The following is a 20,077-nucleotide window of genomic DNA, read 5'->3' on the forward strand; positions in this document are numbered from 1 at the left end:
TGAGAATGATCATGTGGCAGATTGAACATAGACTGCCAGCAGACTGCTTTCAGGAAAGCACCCTGTGTCTCTGGAGAACATAGTGATAAGCCCTCGCCTCTGGTTTTCCCCACCAGCATATTCTTTACACAGATTTTGGAAGCCGCTACTGTGTAGCTCTGGCTTTAGCACCGGAGTTGCCTTTCCCCTAGACTGCTGATCTCAAAAACTGCCAAGACTCCTGGACCTCCACGTGCTTTCCTTCCATCCAAACCCAGCATTTTAAAGATTTTCGGTATGAGCTCTGCTCTCACATGTGCCTGAGAACTCCCCTCCCATCACCTGCAACAATACCTTCCTGGTTTGGTGAGTGTGAATTTGTAATGTGTGATTTGAATTATTGTTAATAAACTTTTGTGAAAGATATATTTGGCTCTGATATCTTTGACAATAGCACCACCATCTGTTGACCTCTTGCTCTCTGGCTGGCCTCTGCCTCCTGAATGCTGGGATTAAAGGCATGGGCCACTATGCCCAGCTCTCCTTTTTTTTGAAAGAGAATCTTGTTATGTAGCCCAGGTTCGCCTCAAACTTGAAAGACTCCTGCCTTAGCTTTCTGAGTGGGACTGCAGGCCTGCACCACCATCTCTAAATCTTCTGATAGATGACACTGAGGCACTGTCATCAACTGCTGCTGCTGCTGAGAGGAACAAAACAAAGGCAAGAGTCTTCAGTTTCTCAGGGTCCAAGCAAATCTGCCAAAATACCCTAAGCTACATTACTGGTATCCACTCTGGTAATACAATGTAGGCTGCTGTCCCTACACCTATAAGGCATTCACAACTGAGAAAGAAGCTGATCCAAGCACACCTCAGAAAATTATCAGCAGTTACAGGGGAGGAGGCTGGGGCGATATCTCAGTGGGTAAAGCACTTGTATAAGGATGATGACATGAGTTCAAATCCCCAGAACCCATATAAAGTCAGATTCCGTAGCACCTGTCTGTAATCTCGGTGCTCATAGAGGAGATATGAGACAGAGACAGGGGAATCCCTGGACGCTCATGGGCTAGTACTCTGAGGCAAACAACAAAGACTCTGTCTCTAACAAGGTAGAAGGTGAGGACCAACACTTAAGGTTGTCCTCTGACCTCCACATGCAAACACTCAAATCAGCATGCAGGCAGACAGAAAGACAGACAGACAGACACACACACACACAGAGGGACAGAGGGAGGGAGGGACAGAAATATCAGCAGTCTATACCTTTATGAAGCACCCCCTATGAGCAGACCCCAGAGCTCCAAAGAGTTGATTCCCCTACAATCCCATTGTGGTTATACACATATGAACATGTTCTAGAATTCCAGAGTCAACCTCCACCCCCCTGATCGTAGGTCACTGAATAACTCAAAGCAGTGACCACCCTGAGATCTCTGCATGCTCATACTTTGTCACCAGGCACCACACCCTGAGAGCACACTGCCTGTGATGCTGTATTTGTCTCAGGCTATTGAGCTACTCCGTGATTTTGGCACAATTATGAAATTATCTAACACTTTTATTTTTGAGACAGCATCTCTAACCAAACCTGGCCTCAAACTTACTATGTAGCTGAGAATGATCCTGAACTTCTGATCCTCCTGCCTCCACATCTGTAGTGCTGGGGTTGCAGATATGAACCACATCTGGTTTATTCAGTGTTGGGGATCAAGTCCAGGGCCTCATGCTTGCTAGGCAAGCTGAGCTACAACTCTAGCCCCGTAACAACTCATTTTTCAGAATGTATCCCCATCCTTAAGCAACATGCATTTACTTAGGCTAATGACTTCTTGATACTTTTACCATCATAAAATGTACTTCTTTTTCCTTTGGTAGTATTGTCTTGAACATAATACAATAGCCACACACCAGTTTCCTTATTATTGTGACAGGGTCTCCCTTTGTAGCCAAGGCTGGTGTCATATATTCCATTTCAACCTATTTTCATTAATATGAATCTTTTTATTACATTTGTGTGTGTGTGTACACAGTGTGTGCATGCATGCACATGTGCATTTTTGTGGCGGTCAGAAGAGAACTTGTGAAGTTGGTTCTTTCCTTCTGCTATGTAGGTCCCAGAGATTGAACTCAGGTAGTCAGGTTTAGTGATAAGCAACTGAACCATCTCATAAGCCTCATGCTTCTTAGAATATAGTCTAAGTCTGAAATTATTATTATATTATTGTCTGAGACAACCTCTGTGTAGCTCAGGCTGTCTTTGAGCTTGCTACATAGCCTTGGCCAGCATCAAACTGAAGATCTTCCTGTTTCAGCCTCCTCAGTGCTAGGATTGCAGGCATATGCTACCATTCCTGGTGAATCTTAGCCTTTTACTTAGTGTTCAGAACCATTTACCTAATGCAATTATTGGTCTGATTTCTGTTTAATGGTCGCTATTCAGCCATTTGCTTTCTACTCTTCTTCCTATTTGTTCTTTTGCTTTTATTCCTACTGAGCTGATTTTTATGTTTTGGGTAATTTTAAAGATTTTACTTTTAATTATGTGCTTGTCTGAGTGTGGGTTTGTGTATGTATATGCAGGTGCTCTCAAAGGTCAAAGTGTCAGTCCTCTTTGGAGTTATAGGTGGGTGTGAGCTGTCCCATACGGGTGCTGGGAAGAGAACCTGAATCCTTAGCGAGAACAGGAGGTCCCTGACTCTTAACCACTGAGCCATCTCTTCAGTCCCTGGGGGAATTTTACTTAGCAAAATGTGCATTCGTGTATGCACATTTATGCACTGGGAAGTCAAAGGTCAATCTTAGGTGCTGTTTGTCAGGTAGGTGCCATCTACCTATTTTGTTTGAGAGTTCTCACTGGCCTGTAAGTCCCAGGGATATGCTTATCTCCCCCTCCCCAGTGCTGGGATTACAGTGCACGCCACCACACCTGACTTTTAAAAAAATTTGTGTGTATGTGTGTGAAGCTGTATGTGCCATGCACACTGCCAAGGCCAGAGGACATCTGCTGTTCTGCTCTATCGTTCCCCTTTTTATTCCCCTAAGGCAGGGTCTCTCACTGAGGCTGGAGCTAGCCTGGCAGCCAGCAAGCCCCAGGGATCCTCCTGTCTCCACCCCCTATAGCACTGTGTTGGAGGCATGCATGTGGCCACATATGGCTTTTTACATGAGTGCTGGGGATTTGAACTGAACTCAGGTCATACTTTTGTAGCAAGCGCTCTTACTCACGGAGTCCTCTTCCCAGCCCCCTCTTTTTCTGTTTGCCACATAGGTCCTCGGGCTGGAACTCAGGTCTTCATGGTTGGACAGCAAGCACTTTAAGGACTGAGCATCTCCCCAGCCCTTACATAAACAGAAGCATTCTGTTCTACCTCTTCTCTTCCACAGCAGTCCTTGGTATTTCTCTTTAATGGTCACTCTGGGAAAACACTGTGCTGCCTCAGCTTATCACAGCTTAGCCTGTGTTATCCTAAAACAATTCACGAGGAATATAAGAACTGTACAACTTCCATTCTTTGTGCAATTGAGATATAATTTATTTCTATATTTATCATAAACCCTACAATACAGATATTACTTTGCTTTAAGCAGTCAATGCTTTCTTAAAGAATGGAAGAAAAAGTAGCATAGTTCCCACATAGTCACTATGCCAGTGCCCTTCCCTCCTTCCTGTAGATCTGAACTTATATTTGGCATAATTTTCCTTTTAAAGAAGCTTTAGCAGTTTATGCAGAGCTCATCTCCTGCAATGAATTCTCTCAGTATTCAGCCATCCATCCTCTCTGCCCCCAGGGACTTTATCTCCCTTTGGGTTTGAAGACTCCCCTCTGTTCGTGATGTATTTGCATCTCCTTCCTTCAGCACCTTAACCAACGATTCCCCACACCTTCCCCAGTGAAGTCAGTCACTTTCTGTCCTGTTCCAGTGGCTTGTTTTCCTGGCTACCAAGTTTAATTTTTTTTTTCCTTTTGGTCTTTTTTGAGACAGGGTCTCCCTGTAGCCCCAGCTAGCCTGAACTCGCTATGTGGCCTGAACTCACAGAGATCCATCTGTCTCTGCCTTTGCTGGCATTAAAGGCATGCACCACCATGCCTAGCTCAAGTTTAATTTCTTTTTTCTTTTCTTTTTTTTTTTTTGGGTCTTTTTGAGTCAGAGTCTCCCTGTAGCCCCAGCTGGCCTGGAACTCACTATATAGACCAGGCTGGCCTTGAACTCACAAAGATCTGCTTGCCTCTGCCTCCTGAGTGCTGGATTAAAGGTGTGCGCCACCACGCCCGGTTTTAAGTTTAATTTTTTAATTAAACTTATTGTTGGGGGAGAGCATATGGGCAACAACACACATGTGGAGGTCAGAAGACAACTAGGAGGAGTTGGTTCTCTCCTCCCACCAGGTGGGTCCCTGGGAACAAACTCAGGTCAGACTTGGCAGCAAGTGCCTTTACTTGAACCACCTCGTCAGCCCTCTGGCTACCAATTTTAAAAGATTTTATCTTTGGTTTTCAGCACTTGACTATGGCCTGTGTGATGGTTTATACTGTCAACTTCACAGGACCTATAATCAGCCTGGAGACAAACCTCTGGGCATGTCTGTGAGGGAATTTCTAGGTTGGGTTTATTGAGGTGGGAAGACCCACACTAAATGGGATGGCACATGGAATGGGCTGGGGTTCTGGGCTGAATAAAAAGAAAATGAGCTGAGCATCAGCATTCTTCTCTGCTTCCTGACTGGATACAATGTGACCAGTTGCCTCAAGCTCCTGCCACCATGACCTCTGACTGACTGTACCCTCAAACTGAGTCAAAACAATCCATTCCTTAAGTTGCTTTCATGTCATTTTGTCACAGCAACGAGACTATGTGTGACCTGCTTTGCAGTAATTCTGCTTGGAGGATGGAGTGCTGTGGCGGCAGGGGGGGGGTAGTGCAGTGGTAGAGTGTGTTCGAGGCTCTGGCTTCAATCCCCAGCACTGGGGGGAAATGACCCAAAAAAACAAAAACAGGAGTGGTAATGGATGGATGATGATCTAAGAAACACAAATCAAGGGTATGGGGTGATGGGGATGTTGGTAAAGTACTTCCTAGCATGCATAAAGCCTTTGGTTCCATTTCCAGTACCTTATAAAACAGGCATGTTAGTACACATCTGTAATCCCAGCACTCAGGAGACAGAGGCAGAAGTTCAAGGTCATTCTAGCTTCATAGGGAATTTGATGTCAGCTTGGGCTAGATATGGTCTCAAACATACAAAAACCCCAACAAAAACCACACACACAGAGAGAAATGGGGAGGGGGTTTTATATCATAGCTCCTGGGAGAAACAGCCTGCTTCAGGAAAGCAGCTGGCAGAGGAAGTAGCAAAACTGGGTAAACCCCTCCACTGTGGTTTCCCACCAAGAGATGAAGTAGGGTTAGGTTTGGCTGGGCTCATTTGAACAATTTCAGCAAGCACGGAGGCACCAGAGTTGCCCCTGCTTGTCCCAGACAAAGCTCTGGGGTGACAGGGTGGGTGGTCTAGAGTATGAGGCTGAGGCTTGAACTTCACCTTAACAAGTCACCCCAGAGTACTAGCCTCTAGCCAGTACTTCATATATGGGTCAATGCTGCATTAAAAACAACCAACCAACTAAACTATTACAGAGCTGGCAAAAATCACACTTGCTGCTAACCCTAATGGCCTGAGTTCAATTCCTGGGACCATATGGTAGAAGGAGAGAACCAACTCCTGCAAGTTGTTCTCTGACCTCTACATGTGTGTAATAAATCTAAGCTCTGTCAGCCAGCACTTGCCTTTGCTTACTGTGGTCTTGTCTATGAACACATGACACACAAACTTTGCACTGTGCATGTGGTCACACTGCACAGAACCAACAAAGGCTGCCTGGGAAACCTTGGCTCAGATTCTAAACTCCAGTATTTATTGTAGTGTTTTTACTATACATACAAAGTTTTCTGCACTTACAGAGTCATAATGGTTTAATTACAGAAAATAAAAAAGACAGGATCTCCCTGTAACCCCAGCTGGCCTGGAACTCACTATGTAGACCAGACTGGCCTTGAACTCACAGAGATCCACCTGCCTCTGCCTCCCGAGTGCTGGGATTAAAGGCATGCACTAGCATACCAAATAGAAAATAAGGACTTTTAATATTTTCCTACAAATGTGTATCAAATTAGTGTATCAAATTGGTCTCTTTGCCTTGTACTGTTAGAATGCTTGACTTTAAAAAATTGCTGCTGGGGCTGGAGAGATGGCTCAGCGGTTAAGAACACTGGTTGTTCCTGCAGAAGACCTGGGTTGGAATCCCAGCACCCACATGGCAGCTAATAACTGTCTGTAACTCCAGTTCCAGGGGATCTGACAGCCTCTTCTGTTCTCTGCAGGCATTGCATGACACGGGTGCACTCACCTACATGCAGGCATAACACTCACACATGGAATTAAAAATAATAATAAATAAAAAATTTAAAAAGCCTGCTGCTTTGGGCTGGGGATGGCTCAGTGGTTAAGAGCACTCACTGTCCTTATAAAGGACTCAATTACCAGCACTCATGCCGGTGGCCTTTAACTCCAGGATATTTGACACCCTTGGGACTCCGAGGGCACTTTCATGTATGTGGTACAATAACTCATGCAGACACACACACACAAATTTAAAAACTGCTGCTTGAGTTGCTGACTTGAGTTTCATTTTTAAAAATCATTCAATGACGGGCTGGGGAGATGGATCAGTGGGTAAAGTGCTTACCTCACAAGCCTGAGTTCAGATCTCTAGAACCCATGTTAAAAAAATCCAGATGCTGAAGGGCCTGTCGGTAATCCCAGCATCTTACAGGGGTGATAGGTGGTGGAGAGAGCACAAGTTCCTCTGACCACCACATGCACAAAACCAATCTCTGAGGTCTCATGGTCAGCATAGGTATGGGATGTGGTAAGTACCATTATACTCATTATAATAATCATCAGACAATGTATTTGTATATCAAACCTTCATGGTGTATACCTTGAATATACATTCATTCATCAATTAAAATTTTAGAATAAAAAGTATGAATATAGGACATATTAAAAGTAATGAAGCAAGTGACGTGTAAGAGGCAGAGAGACAGACTCCTGGGGCTTGCTGACTGGCCAGCCTAGCCTACTTGGTGAGTTCCGGGACACTGGGAACCTGTCTCAAACAAAAAGGCTCCTGAGGAATAATGGCAGATGAGGTTATCCTCTTCCTATATCCTACCCCATATACATACGCACAAGCACACATGCATGTGTATGCACACAAACACCACTCCCCATGTCACGTCAGCATCCAGTTTAAAGGTTCAGGGCTCTCATATTCTCAGATGGCTCCTAGCTTTGGAGCTGCTCAGTGTGATTCATGTACATTTCCTTGAAGTCCTCCCTGAGCCCACAGCAGAGTTCCACTCATTCCTCAGGCTTCTATTTAAACAGTGTGTCCCTGCAGAAGCTTCTCCTGACCATCAAATCAGCCCTCCTCAGCCAGCATGCCTTCTGGACTTCCACCTCTGGGCACTTGACGCAATGGGTCAAAATGTCCATTGATCACTGAGCAGCAGAACTGTCTCCAGCTTTACTCCTCACCCTAGAACAGCTCAGAGGACTATCAGGGAAACACAGCACCTGCCCTCTAAGACTCAGTGAGGGCAGGCCAGGGCTCTTTGGGGCTCTATCTCTCCCCATCATGGTTGGCAGTGCCAGAGCTGCTTGCCATCCAGACTCTGCTTGGGGCAGCTCCCAGATTTGGGGCGAGAATCTGAGACCGCAGCTGTTCATCAGCTAGACTCTAGGAAAGCCTTCCAACCTTTGCCAGGGTTTATGACTTCTGACAAGTGAAGGATTGTCCTCTATCAATCTGCCCTTTCTATACATAAGAGCTGAATGACTAGCCAGACAACTGTAAAGAAGAGAGGGAAAAGTTTATTGTGTTGGGCAGACCTTATTGTCACCATGAAACCAGGATTCCCTTTGGACTCCAAGATTTTCAGACATTTAAACCTCAACACCAAGCAAGGGTAGCACCAGATGCAGTGTTGCACTGAATGAAAAGTAAGACATGGTTTCTTTAAAAATCTTAACCTTTGCCTCTGTTTTCTCTTGCTTCCATGGATTATCGGTTGAAAAAGAGTGCCCTTTTTTCATCTTTTGCCAACCACAGGTTGTATAATTTGCATTTTGGTGTTAAGGGAATGATGCCCTTTCCCTGTTGAGCTTGATGGGACAAGTGAGGCAGTGCAGAAAGCACAGGTGTGCAAAACCATGACCTCACATGTGCCACAGACCCTCCATGTTGCTAGAAACCTGGAAGACTCACTGCTCGGAGCTGACTTTGTTGTTTGCTGTTAGAAACTGTCAGCTTTCAATGACAGCCCGAGAGGGAGGGCCTCTACTCTTCATTGACTCACTGCCTCTATGTAACACAGAAGGGGTCTTTCTGCATCACACAGAGAAACCAAACACCAGTAATGAAGAGAAATGTGAATCCTCCAGACAACTGGAAATTTCACTGACTTCCTGAGTGGTTAATGTTTAATGTGCTTGAAATCAATCAGGCAATTATAAAGTCCTCATTGAGACTTTTCCCTCAGTACCTTAAGGCAGAGAAAACAGGAGTTTGTCAATTTAAACAAAAAATTTGCTACCCCACCAAACTAGAAACATGATGAGATATGTTTGATTGACTGGTCATCAAATGAAGCCCACATAAAAACAAGTATTCAAAAACCCACTAAAATGACAGAGCCACGGAGCCCACATTTAGGTAATGTGCAAATAACATACTCTGTTTGTCAATGGGACACTTCCCATTAGGTAGCTTTCCATGAAATCTGTCCAGAAAAATGGACTAGTTCTCCCTCCTAGCTCCTCAGGTCAATCATTTCTTTACTCACGAAGGGAAATTAAGAACAGAGATTTTAGAAAAAAGTTCACTCATGGAGGAGGTGGGAACAAGGAGTCACTTCATATTCATGCCATGTAGGTGATGTCCAAACAGTTTCAGATTAAGGTGTCAAGTCAAGTTTACTTCCTGGCAAAGGAAATTAATGGCTTGCTTTCTTCCTTATCACTTGGCTAGTCCTAAACCAGATGAAAGATATCAGGAAGAGCCTTAACAAGGTCCAGAACATGAGGTCATGAGGACAGAAGAACTCCAGCTCTGCCATGGAAACTGCTTTCAATAGTCCCTGGATATGCAAATATCTGTTCAGTTGGAAATGCAACATTTTGTCAGACACACAATGTCACCAGTCTTATAAAAAACCAACACACCACCACTCTCAACGTGAGGACTGTTCAGGACACTTTTAACCAAACCCAGGAGGTTGGACACCCTGACCACAGCACTCCTCCACAGCCCCAGATGTCAATCAAGTGCCACTGTCTTCAGAACACAGAAACTGACTCATGCTGATACATGTAATTCTGACATGTCAGTTCCTATTATCCTACCAACTGATTCACAAAGGAAACTTTCCACTATGGCATGACAAGAGAAAAAATTAATTACAGACACATGTTGGCTAAGAATACAGTGAACTTTCCAGAATCTTGAACATTCCATGTGATCAGTTAGTGCCTGCTTCTTGGAAAACATCTCTCATCTCTCTTTTCAAAAAGTCACAATATACTTTCTCATGATGGAGACAGTGAGGAAGCTAATTGGGACCATACTTCTAGAGCATTTAATGGTAGTGTCACCTTCTGGGTTGTCCCATTCATCTGCAAAGGTGATGAAGACGTAGAAGCAAACAAAAATACCTGGCAGAAGGAAGGGCTGACTACTTCAGAAGCAAAGCTGGGTTTGGCATTATCTAGCATCAACTGTTAATAAGACTTATGTCTGGGTGGTGATGCATGAGGAGCTAAGAACACAGAGAACACTCCGTCTGCACCTTCCTTTCCCAAAGAATGGGCATAAAGGAAGAAATGTGTGTGAAATCAATCAGGCAATTATAGAAAGAAGAAAACTGACCACTAGGACCCCCAGTTTTTAAAAAAAATATTTTTGAGACAGGGTCTCCTTGTAGCCTGGGCTGGCCTAGAACTCCCAGTGATCCACCTGCCTCTGCCTGTGCCAGGATTAAAGGTGTGCATCCCCCCACACCCAGCTTAGGGCGACCACTTGAAAGCACACTCTGACAACCTGAGTATTTCCTGCTCAACACCTCAGGATACTAGTACAATGGGAAGATTCTCGCTTCTGTCTATAGCTATAGACAGCATCAACTGCATCTCTGAAAGCTTAATTCAATGTGGAGATGAGGCTTGAACAAATGATGGCCCCATACTAAGTTTTGTGTTTGAAAAGGGGGAAAAATGACTATATATGTGGTGAAATTTTTATTTTATTTTATTTTTTGGTCTTTTTGAGACAGGGTCTCCCTGTAACCCCAGCTGTCCTGGACACACCATGGAGGCCAGGCTGGCCTTGAACTCAAAGAGATCCGCCTGCCTCTGCCTCCCGAGTGCTGGGATTAAAGGCGTGTGCCACCATGCCCAGCTGAAATTTTTATTTTTAAAAAGACTTCATATCCATGTTGTAAATGTACATTATGTTGGTAAAGGTCATGTGCTGTTTTAGCTCAATGAGAAGCTGGTATGGAAGCGGGGTTTCTGCCTCCCTCCCCTGGCCCCATTTCAAACCTAAACATGTTTATCTCAAAGTGATCTCCAAGGCATCATCTGGGGATGAACTGCCCCACCAACTCTATGACATGGAGGGCAAAACAATCCAAGAGTCAAAATACCATGTCCTTCAGAACAGAAGAACTGTTAGTAAAAACATGGTGTCCTTGAACACAGCTGGGAGGTAAATAATTCCCAGACACCTTATCAAAATCAAAAGACTCAGCTTCTGTTTATCCAATGATATAAAAGTGCCTGCAGTGGGAAAGAGAAGCTGAAAGTTTAGCCTAGGGAAGCTCAGCCATGGAGAAAAGGCTCAACTGGGAACTCTAGATGACTGCCTCAACTTCTTTAATCAGTTTCTGCTGGATGTCATAGGCACCCAATTTGATGATGTTAACTTACCTTTGCTGTGTTCTTTTACTTGGAAGTCTCACTGAGAGGACACTGCTCTACCTAGGACTCTCAATAGGGAATTCCCAGTGGCTGCCTTAAAGGGGCTTCCTCAGTCTGTTTCTGTTTGAGTTTTCGATTTGATGATGCTTTGCTATCTCTTGCTATTTATTACTTTATAAACTTACTTGTTCAAACCAAAAAAATATGGCTATTGTGGATCATTCTTTGTTCAAAACAAATGTATCACCACCTAGCTCAGAAGGGTGAGGACTGAGCTATTCACTTGTACTTGTTTTTCACATTCTTTTTCTATGTGTGTGCTAGGATGGAACCCAGGGCCTTGGGCTTGCTAGACAAGCACTCTGCCAATGAGCCACACTCCAGCCTCCTTCCTATTTTCAAAAGGCAGGTAAAAAAGCACAAGGCCATGTGAGCTAGAAGGCAGGGACAGTATCCATCAGTGCTCTACTATAGACACCTGCATCTTGGGCAAGATGGAACCCCACACTGGTCCAGGCCAACAACAAACCCAAGGGCTGCACAGCCAAGGCCGTGAAGACACACAGAGCAATGAAGGGCTGTAGTCCTTCACAACACAGCTATGTTACCTCAGAATTGGAATGAGCCTTGGCAAGTTCTGCAAGCCAAAGAAAACCTTCAGAGCTAAAATAAATGGAAACAAGACAGTGTAGAGAAAACTGTGAGTTCCAGGGTCAGAGCTATTCCTGATCTTAAATCTAAGAACATTTGGGAGAGAAAAGGCCTGGGTCTGAGATAAAACTCTACAAGAGAAAGGGCAGGTGGTGCTGTGACCATCTGGATGGAGCCTGAGATGGATCACTAAGGGGCTTAGTACGGCTGTGTCCAGCCAGGAATCTGATAACTGACTTTTTTTTAGACAGTAGGAAGAAAAAGCAATCATTTTTATAAATACAAAGTTTGTTTACAAAACAATTACTTAGAAGTTTCACTGGGATCGGGCAGGGTAGTACTGCCTTTCAATTCAGCCACAATGGATGGATGGCTTATGAGAGAAAGGCCAAGTTTTCATCTCCTTCCCTTGAGCACCCAGAGCCCTCCTACAACTGCTGCTTTCCCAGCCCTCACTCAAACTACCCGAGTCCTCCCGAAGACTGATTTGCTTAGCAATCACACTCAGCCAACCCTGAACACACATAATTGTTGGTTGGATTTCAGTAAACGATAAACCAAATGCTGGGAGAACACGGGAAGGGGGGTGAGAAGCACACTGGCATACACCTTTGAAGCATGGACCTTGGACAAAGCTTCTGCCAGGTTCTGCTGCTGGGTGGGCATCTGCAGTGCAGCGACAGCTGTAGGTAAACTGAGGTAAGGAAGAACATGGTGGCTTTGCTGGCTGGCTTCTGGGCCAGTGCAGTAACACATGCTCTTGGATGTGGGCAAAGGACTCGGCTTCTTTCAGTTGCTGCTGCCCTTTCTTCCTCAAGTTATAAGCGCGCTCTTGACAGAGTCCCAAAAGATCAGCCACTTGTCTTCCTCTGAGGTACAAATCCATCAGAGCCTTAGCCCCAAAGATCCAGCACCCACCATAGTACAGTAGTCAAAATCAAATGCTCAGAATCAAAAGGTATGGCATACCTGCCCTGTCAGTTCATCAGCAGTTGTATCGACAGATCAGAGAAAACTAGCACTTAGTATAAAAACTGTTTGTCAAATGGTGGGATTTCCTATCTTCCTCCAGAGATCATAATTCTTCGTGTTTCTGAGATTCTACAAAATAGAACAATGGAATATAAGACAAGTCATAAAATATAGCATGGGCATTGTCCACAGTTTACCCCACTACACACATACACTGTAGCTCTCAGATGAATTTATAAGAGCTTTGGTTTGGTATTTTTGTATTAAAACTAGAAAGCAAACACAAAAGAAAGAAGACATTTTTAGCTTTAAAAATGTTCAAACAGCCAGGCATGGTGGTGCACACCTTTAATCCCAGTACTCAGGAGGCAAAGGCAAGCGGATCTCTGTGAGTTCAAAGCCAGCCTGGCCTACATAGTGAGTTCTAGGACAGCTGGGGCTACAGGGAGACCCTGTCTCAAAAAGACCAGAAAAAAAAAAAAAAAAGTTCAAACTACCTGTTAATCCTACTCTGGCTATATTGTTTTCATAAGGGCAGTATTGGCTCTCAGTCAATTCATTTTTAGTCAGGGGTGTTCCTTTTTAAATAAATGTTATTCTATGTACTAGTATATCTATTCTTGGATATTGAAACTGTTTTTGATGCTGTTTTTTGCCTTTTGAGACAGGGTTTCACTATTTAGTCCTGGCTGGCCTGGAACTCACTATATAGACCAGTCTAATCTCAAACTCATAGAGATCTACCTGCCTCTGCCTCCTGAGTGCTAGGACTAAAGGTGTGTACCATTAAGTTTCCTTACATGTATAATTTTTTCCTTATTGAATTCTTTAAGATATATTTCCAAAACAAGAATTTCTGAAGATATAAGCATTTTCCTTCTTTTGTAAAAAAAAAAAAAATTGTGTGCATGTGTGGAGGTCAAAGGACAACTCTGTGGAACTGGTTCTCTCCTTGTACTTTTTAATGTGGGTTCTGAGGATCAAACTCAAGTTGCCAGGCTTATGTAGCAAGTGCCTTTGCCCACTAAGACATCTCACTGGCACAGTGACATAGTATTTAAAAGGTTCCTGATAACATGCACGCCATTTTTTAAAAAAAAATTTATTATTATTTTTTATTTTATATGTATTCGTGTATTGCCTGCATGTAGGTAAGATGCCCACGGAGGACAGAAGAGGCTGTCAGATCCCCTGGAACTGGAGTTATAGACAGTTGTTAGCTGCTATGTGAGTGCTGGGATTTGAACCCAGGTTTTCTGCAAGAACAACCAGTGTTCTTAACTGTTGAGCCATCTCTCCAGCCTCAGGCATGCCACTTTTAAACAGGGTTGTCCAAACACAGACAGCTTCAGCAAGGCTTACAACTCTCTCCTCCACGCATGGCATTACCAATATATATCTATGGTTTTCTAATACAGCAGGAACTATTGACAACTCTAATTTGATTACTATTTCCTCTAATTTACTTATTACTTGTAGCTTGCCTCTTCTTTTGAACTGTGTGTTCACATTTTTTTGCCAGTTTACCTTGGATGGGTTTTCATAATGAATTTGAATTGTTTTTAAGGTGACTGTGTAACCTTTTAGCTGTGCTATTTATCAGCACATGCTAGCTAAGCATTCCACCACTGAGCTACATTCCCAGCCCTCAAGAAAACACTTCTCATAACAATGGTTAGGTTCTTTTATCCTGCTGCTGGTTACTTGCCTGATAATTAAAATTGTATGAGTATGTAAAAATTGTTTGTGTATATGTGTACTTTTACTCTGTAAAAGATATTATGAAGATATAATAAAAATGATATGGAATAAAAGTTGAAATCTATTAAAAAAATAAGACCTGGGGTTGAAGAGATGGCTCAGTGGGTAAGAGCACTGGCTGCTTTTGCAGAAGACTTGGTTTCAAATCCCAGCATCTACATGGTGATTAACAATGGTCTGAAACTCTAGTTCCAGGGGATATGGCACCCTCTGTCCTTCAAGAGCACTGCACGACACAGGTGTACTTATACACATGCAGGCATAACACTTATACACATTAAAAAAAAAGAAATAAAAAAATATGTATTAAAAAACAAATAGGATCGAAGTCTTAAATGTAGCCAGGCATATACCTTTAATCCTAGCACTTGGCAGGCAGCAGGGGTTGGTGGATCTCTGAGTTTGAGGTTAGCCTGGTCTACATAGTGTGTTTCAGGCTAGCCAGGGCAGCACAGTGGGACCCTATCTCAATAAAAAAGAAGTCATTTTATCTTCAGCTTAAGTTAAATATATCTAATCCATCCTTACCCCAATATGCCTGCTTTCTACAACATTTTTTAAAAAATCAATATATACCTCATTTTGATTTAAATTCATTTGTTCACTAGTATCTTGACAGAATTAATGAAAAAACAAACAAATAAACAAACAAAAATCACCAATAAATCTTACAAGAGTTCCTCAAATGATATCAGGTTTGGTTTATGTATCATAAGTTCCTGAACCAAAAAAATAATCACAGTTAAGGCAGCCTTGGAGCCAGCAAGATGGTTTAGTGAGTAAGGGGCTTGCCACCAAGCCTCAGCCTGACCACCTGAATTTGATCCCCAGGACCCACATGTTGGAAGAGAGAACTGATCCCTGAAAGTTACACACACACACACACACACAGACATACACACACACACACACACACACACACACACACACACACACACGCGCGCGCGCGGACACAAATGTATTAATTTTTTAAAAAGGAACTTTTCATCCCCTTGCAAAAAAAAAGCCAGCAAAACTATATTACAAGTATTGTTGCAAAGGCAAAATGAAAAATAAACCCTGCTGGTGCTACGATTAAGGAAGAGAATCCCCCCTCCATACTCATTATTCTGTTGTTTTGGAAACAAAGCAGAAATACAAAGAATTACTTATTTAAAGGCAGAGGCTCATGCTCACCTCTCTGGCTGGCCTCTTGTGTCTTCTCTTCATTCAGTGTCCCCATCTTCTTCTCCTTCTGGAAGACAGTCTGCAGATGCTTGATCTCCTGATCATAGTCTTGCCACTCGGGGACAATTCGCATAGCTGCCTCCAGCTTGGGCTCTTTGGTCATGGGATTATTACACTGAAGACACAACAAACACACCTCAATGAAACTTAAGAAAAGGCACACTATACAGAATTAAAAGGTGTTTCCAGTAGGCATGGAGCTGCTCAGGCTGAGGCAAGAAGATGGGGACTTTAAGTCTAGCCTAGAGCAAAAAGTATACATGGCAAAGGTGTCTCTGTTCCTTAGGTCACATGTCCTAAATGGACAATAAACCAAAAACCATTCCAAGTAACTAAATGTGAAAACTGCTACTCACAGAGGTGAGTTGGAAGACAAGTAGTGACTCAGCAGAAAACTGCCCCATCAGCTGCTCAGGGACCTGGCTTCCTGTGTCAAGTCCCCCTGAGCTGACTGTGACATGCTCTGCAGTCCCAAGTTCACAATAGTAGAGAGAGACCATGAAATTCAGTGCCAGCAGCCCAGGTACTAGTACAGATCACAGAAGCAGGACAGCTTACCAAGTCAATTGTCTTCGCCTTCTTCTTAGAGGCATCATCACACCAGGTTTCACACCAAAGCCATTCTTGAGGAAGTGATTTGATTGGCACTTGATGGATCATGTTATTGGGCAAATCCTGTTTGGTAAAGAAAATACAAAACAAAAATATAAAGTTCAGGAGGAAATTTAAATAAGCAATAAAAAAAATGTTAACTTAAAACTCAACTAGGGGGCTGGAGAGATGTTCAGTGGTTAAGAGGACTTGCTGCTCTTGCAGAGACCCAGGTTCAGTTCCCAGCACCCATATGGCAGCTCACAACTATCTGCAACTCCAGTTCCATGGACTCTGACACCCTCTTCTGGCTTCCACCAGCACTGTATGTATATAACGGACATACATGCATGCAGGCAAACTCTCACACATGGCATGGTGGCGAATGCCTTTAATCCCAGCACTCGGGGGGCAGAGGCAGGCAGATCTCTTGAGTTCAAGGTCAGCCTGGTCTACATAGTGAGTTCCAGGACAGCTGGGGCTACAGGGAGACCCTGTCTCAAAGAAAGACCCCCCAAAACAACAACAACAAAACCCCAAAAAACAAACAACAACAAAAGTCCCCAAACGCAGTAAGAATTCGCTGTATCAGACACTACAAAAAATATTCCTGTTAACACTACAAAAACTATTATTTTTATTTTGGTTTGTATTCATTGAGACAGGGTCTCATTCTGTTGCCCAGGCTGACCTGGAACCTGTGCAGTCCTGTTTTAGCCTCTCATGTGCTGGGATTACAGTTGTGAGTCACCTTGCCCGGCCTCTGTCTACTTTTAAAATTCAGCTAGGGATAAAGAGGCAGCTCTTACAACTTAACATTTTCAAAAAGGAAAGTGCTGAATCTCCTGTCCACTAAGCCTTGCTTCCAAATAGATGAGGCCCACATTTTTTTTAAAACAATAAAATGTTCTATTGTCCTAACATGTCAAGGGGAAAAAAACCCAAAACACTGATAAAACAAAGTGCATGATTAACGGTCATATGATGACTGCAAAGAATGATGTAATCAGTTAGATGTGGTGGTGCATACCTGCAATCTCAACACTTTGGAGGTTGAAATAGGATTTCAAGGTCACTGAGTTCCAGGCCAACCTGGCTACCTGAGACCCTGTCTCAAACCAAACTAAGCCATATCAAACAATGATTCTGACAACAATCTCTCATAACCTTATGTATAATGGTACAAAATAGACAATGATTCCCTTTATCAAACCTTGTCAACAAATAAACTTCAAAATTCAATCAAGATATCAAATGCAGGTGGGCGTGGTAGTGTAAGCCTTTAGTCCCAGCACTCCTGAGACAGAGGCAGATGGAGCTCTGTGAGATTGAGACCAGCCTGGTCTACATAGGAAGTTTCAGGTCACCTGGGGCCTGAAAAAAGACCTATCTCAAAAAGACCAAAACCAAACCAAACCAAACCAAAAAGATAACAAATGGTAATACTTTTTTGTTTTATTTTTATTTTATTTATTTTTTTTTTTGAGACAGTTAGCATGGCTGGCCTGGAACTCATAGAAATCTTCCTGCCTTTGCCTTCAAAGTGCTTCAAATGCTAATCTTGATGTATTCAAATTTTAGGTTTAGACACTATTGAATCTGCACCACTGCAATAAAAAGTAGAATCAAGAACATAGTATCCACTGCAACTTTATATTCTGCCTAAAAGAGCAAATTACTTTTAGTATTAGTTTATGAGGCTAACGTACTTTATGGAAATAACTGAAGAGGTAAGTGATGTCACGAAAAGCACACACTTGGGGCTGAATGTGTGGTTCAGTGGAAGTGTGTGCTCTGCAAGTATAAGGCCGAGTTAATCCCTATCACAACAATGAAGAGTACAAGAAAAGAAAAGCTTACTCTTGGTATCAAAGAGCTAATGAGAGAACAAAGAATTAGTAGGTTAGAGGACAGAGGCCCATAAAGAAAACCCTAGAATCTGGGGTTCTTCCTCCAGGGTCATATGGTGATTAGCAAGGCTTTATAAGAGTTTTAGCAGCCACTCAGTCTCAATGTAACAAAGGTCTGTATAGAAAGCTTGTGGTTGAGGGGAACACTGATGAGATCAGCTTTGGATGCTAACGGGCCCATCAAAGACTGCAGACCACTTTCAAATCATCAACTCTAAAAGTGAACTTAGATAATACCAGACACCAGAGCCAACAGGTATCTAACAAGAAGAAATAAAATTCTGTCATAAGATACTGTTATTTTCAACCTCAAATGATTTCTACAAATAATCCTGAAAAAAAAAATGCCTCAGACACTATAGAAAATAAACAGCTGAGAGACAATATGAACGAAAAGATAGCAGAAATAAGACAACAGAATCAGACCCACAGTAGCTATATGTAAAAATAAGAGCTAGCAGGCAGCACAAAGACTTTCAAGTCAATATAATCACTCTATATGAGATCATTTAAAAAAAAAAGACAGAATTTCAGTACAGAACTGGAAACAAAAAATATCAGAATGGAAATACAAAGCCAAAATTAAGAAAAGAAGGGTAAACAAATTAGATGGGAAATTGTAAAACCAAAGTACAAGATACTAAAATAAAAGAATGAGACAAATTCAGTTTAAAAATCAAATTTAATCCATGCATCCCCGGAGTGACAAGACTGGGGAGAACATTGCAGGAGCATTGCTTTAAGAGAAGTCACTGGAGTTTCAAAGTATAATGAAGGCACAGATTAAAACACCAAAACCCCTGCTGAGATCAAGTAAGAAAACCCAAAATTGAAATGGAGGTATCTAATGGAGGAATTTGCTGAAATTAACACAAACTTAGTGCAAACAAGATAGGGTGGCACATGCCTATATTCTCAGTACAGTGTAAGACTGTCTCAAAAAACCAAAACCCACAACCGACTACCAATTAGTCACCTCACCACAATACAAATCTTACACACAGTCAGAAGAAACCTAATCTTTAAAGACAAAAATACTCAGAACTGGAGGTAACAGCTCAACTGAAACATCAGAAATCAAAAAATCATGAACGAGAGAATGCATTAAAACTTCTATAACTTCCAGGCTGCAAGTTTAAATTCACTAAATATATAAGTAGGGTACAGTTCAGTGGTGGAGTGCTGCCTAGTATGTATAAGGTCTGGCTTCAACCTGCATAATAACTAAAAAAAGAAAAATAGAAAAGGAGTTTAAATACAAAAGAATGAAGTTGGACCCTTACCTTACATTTTATATGCAAATTAACCAAATTTGTAGCAAGGACCTATTTCTAAGACCTTAAATTATAAAACTTAGAAGAGAGCATAATGGCAATCTATGTCATTGGATTTGTTGATGAATTCCTGGATATGACAGCAAAAAGCACAGATAAAAAATAGAATGGAAGAAAATACAAATCTTATATTTGATAACAGATTAATATTCATAATACACAAAGAACTTTTGAACTCTATAACGAATCAATTAAAAAATGGGCAACTGACTGGCTTGACTAGACATTTCTTCACATGTGAAGTGGGAATAGCATGAATAGCCACACAATAAACCCACAGAAAGATAACAACTTCACTTGTCACCAAGAAAAATAAAAATCAAAAGCATAGTGAGAACCAAGCATGGAAGCCCAGGCCTGTAACTCTAGCACTAGGAAAGCTGAGCAGAAAGACCACTTAATTTAAGGCTAGCTCGGAGTACAAAAACCCCTACATTAGTTTACTCTGTGTGTGTATGAATGACTTGTGCACCATGGCACATGTGTAGCATCAGAGGACAACTTGTAGTTCTCTCCTACCATGTGGGTTCTGGGTCATCAGCCTTGGTGGTAAGTGCCTTTACACACTGAGCCATCTTGCTGGACCTATTTTTTTTTTTTTTTTAAGAAATATTT

General features: G+C 42.4%; 1 protein-coding gene across 3 annotated transcripts in view; it reads right to left on the bottom strand.

The window, feature by feature from the left end:
- Positions 1-7,892: 7,892 nt before the first annotated feature.
- Uggt1 (UDP-glucose glycoprotein glucosyltransferase 1) overlaps positions 7,893-20,077 on the bottom strand; it is a 118,465-nt gene continuing 106,280 nt past the window's right edge. For 2 of the 3 annotated variants that reach the window (XM_008829755.3, XM_029561937.1), the window contains 3 exons: positions 16,186-16,302; positions 15,577-15,742; positions 7,895-12,768 (listed from right to left, as the gene is read on the bottom strand). In XM_008829755.3, the coding sequence (XP_008827977.1) occupies positions 12,743-12,768; positions 15,577-15,742; positions 16,186-16,302 (309 nt within the window). In that variant the 3' untranslated portion in view covers positions 7,895-12,742. Of the gene's footprint in view, positions 12,769-15,576; positions 15,743-16,185; positions 16,303-20,077 lie in introns of all 3 variants that reach the window. The other variant, XM_029561936.1, reaches the window with a different exon arrangement.

This window comes from Nannospalax galili, unplaced genomic scaffold (genome assembly GCF_000622305.1).
Source record: "Nannospalax galili isolate Female #2095 unplaced genomic scaffold, S.galili_v1.0 scaffold213, whole genome shotgun sequence".
NCBI classification, from domain to species: Eukaryota; Metazoa; Chordata; class Mammalia; order Rodentia; family Spalacidae; genus Nannospalax; species Nannospalax galili.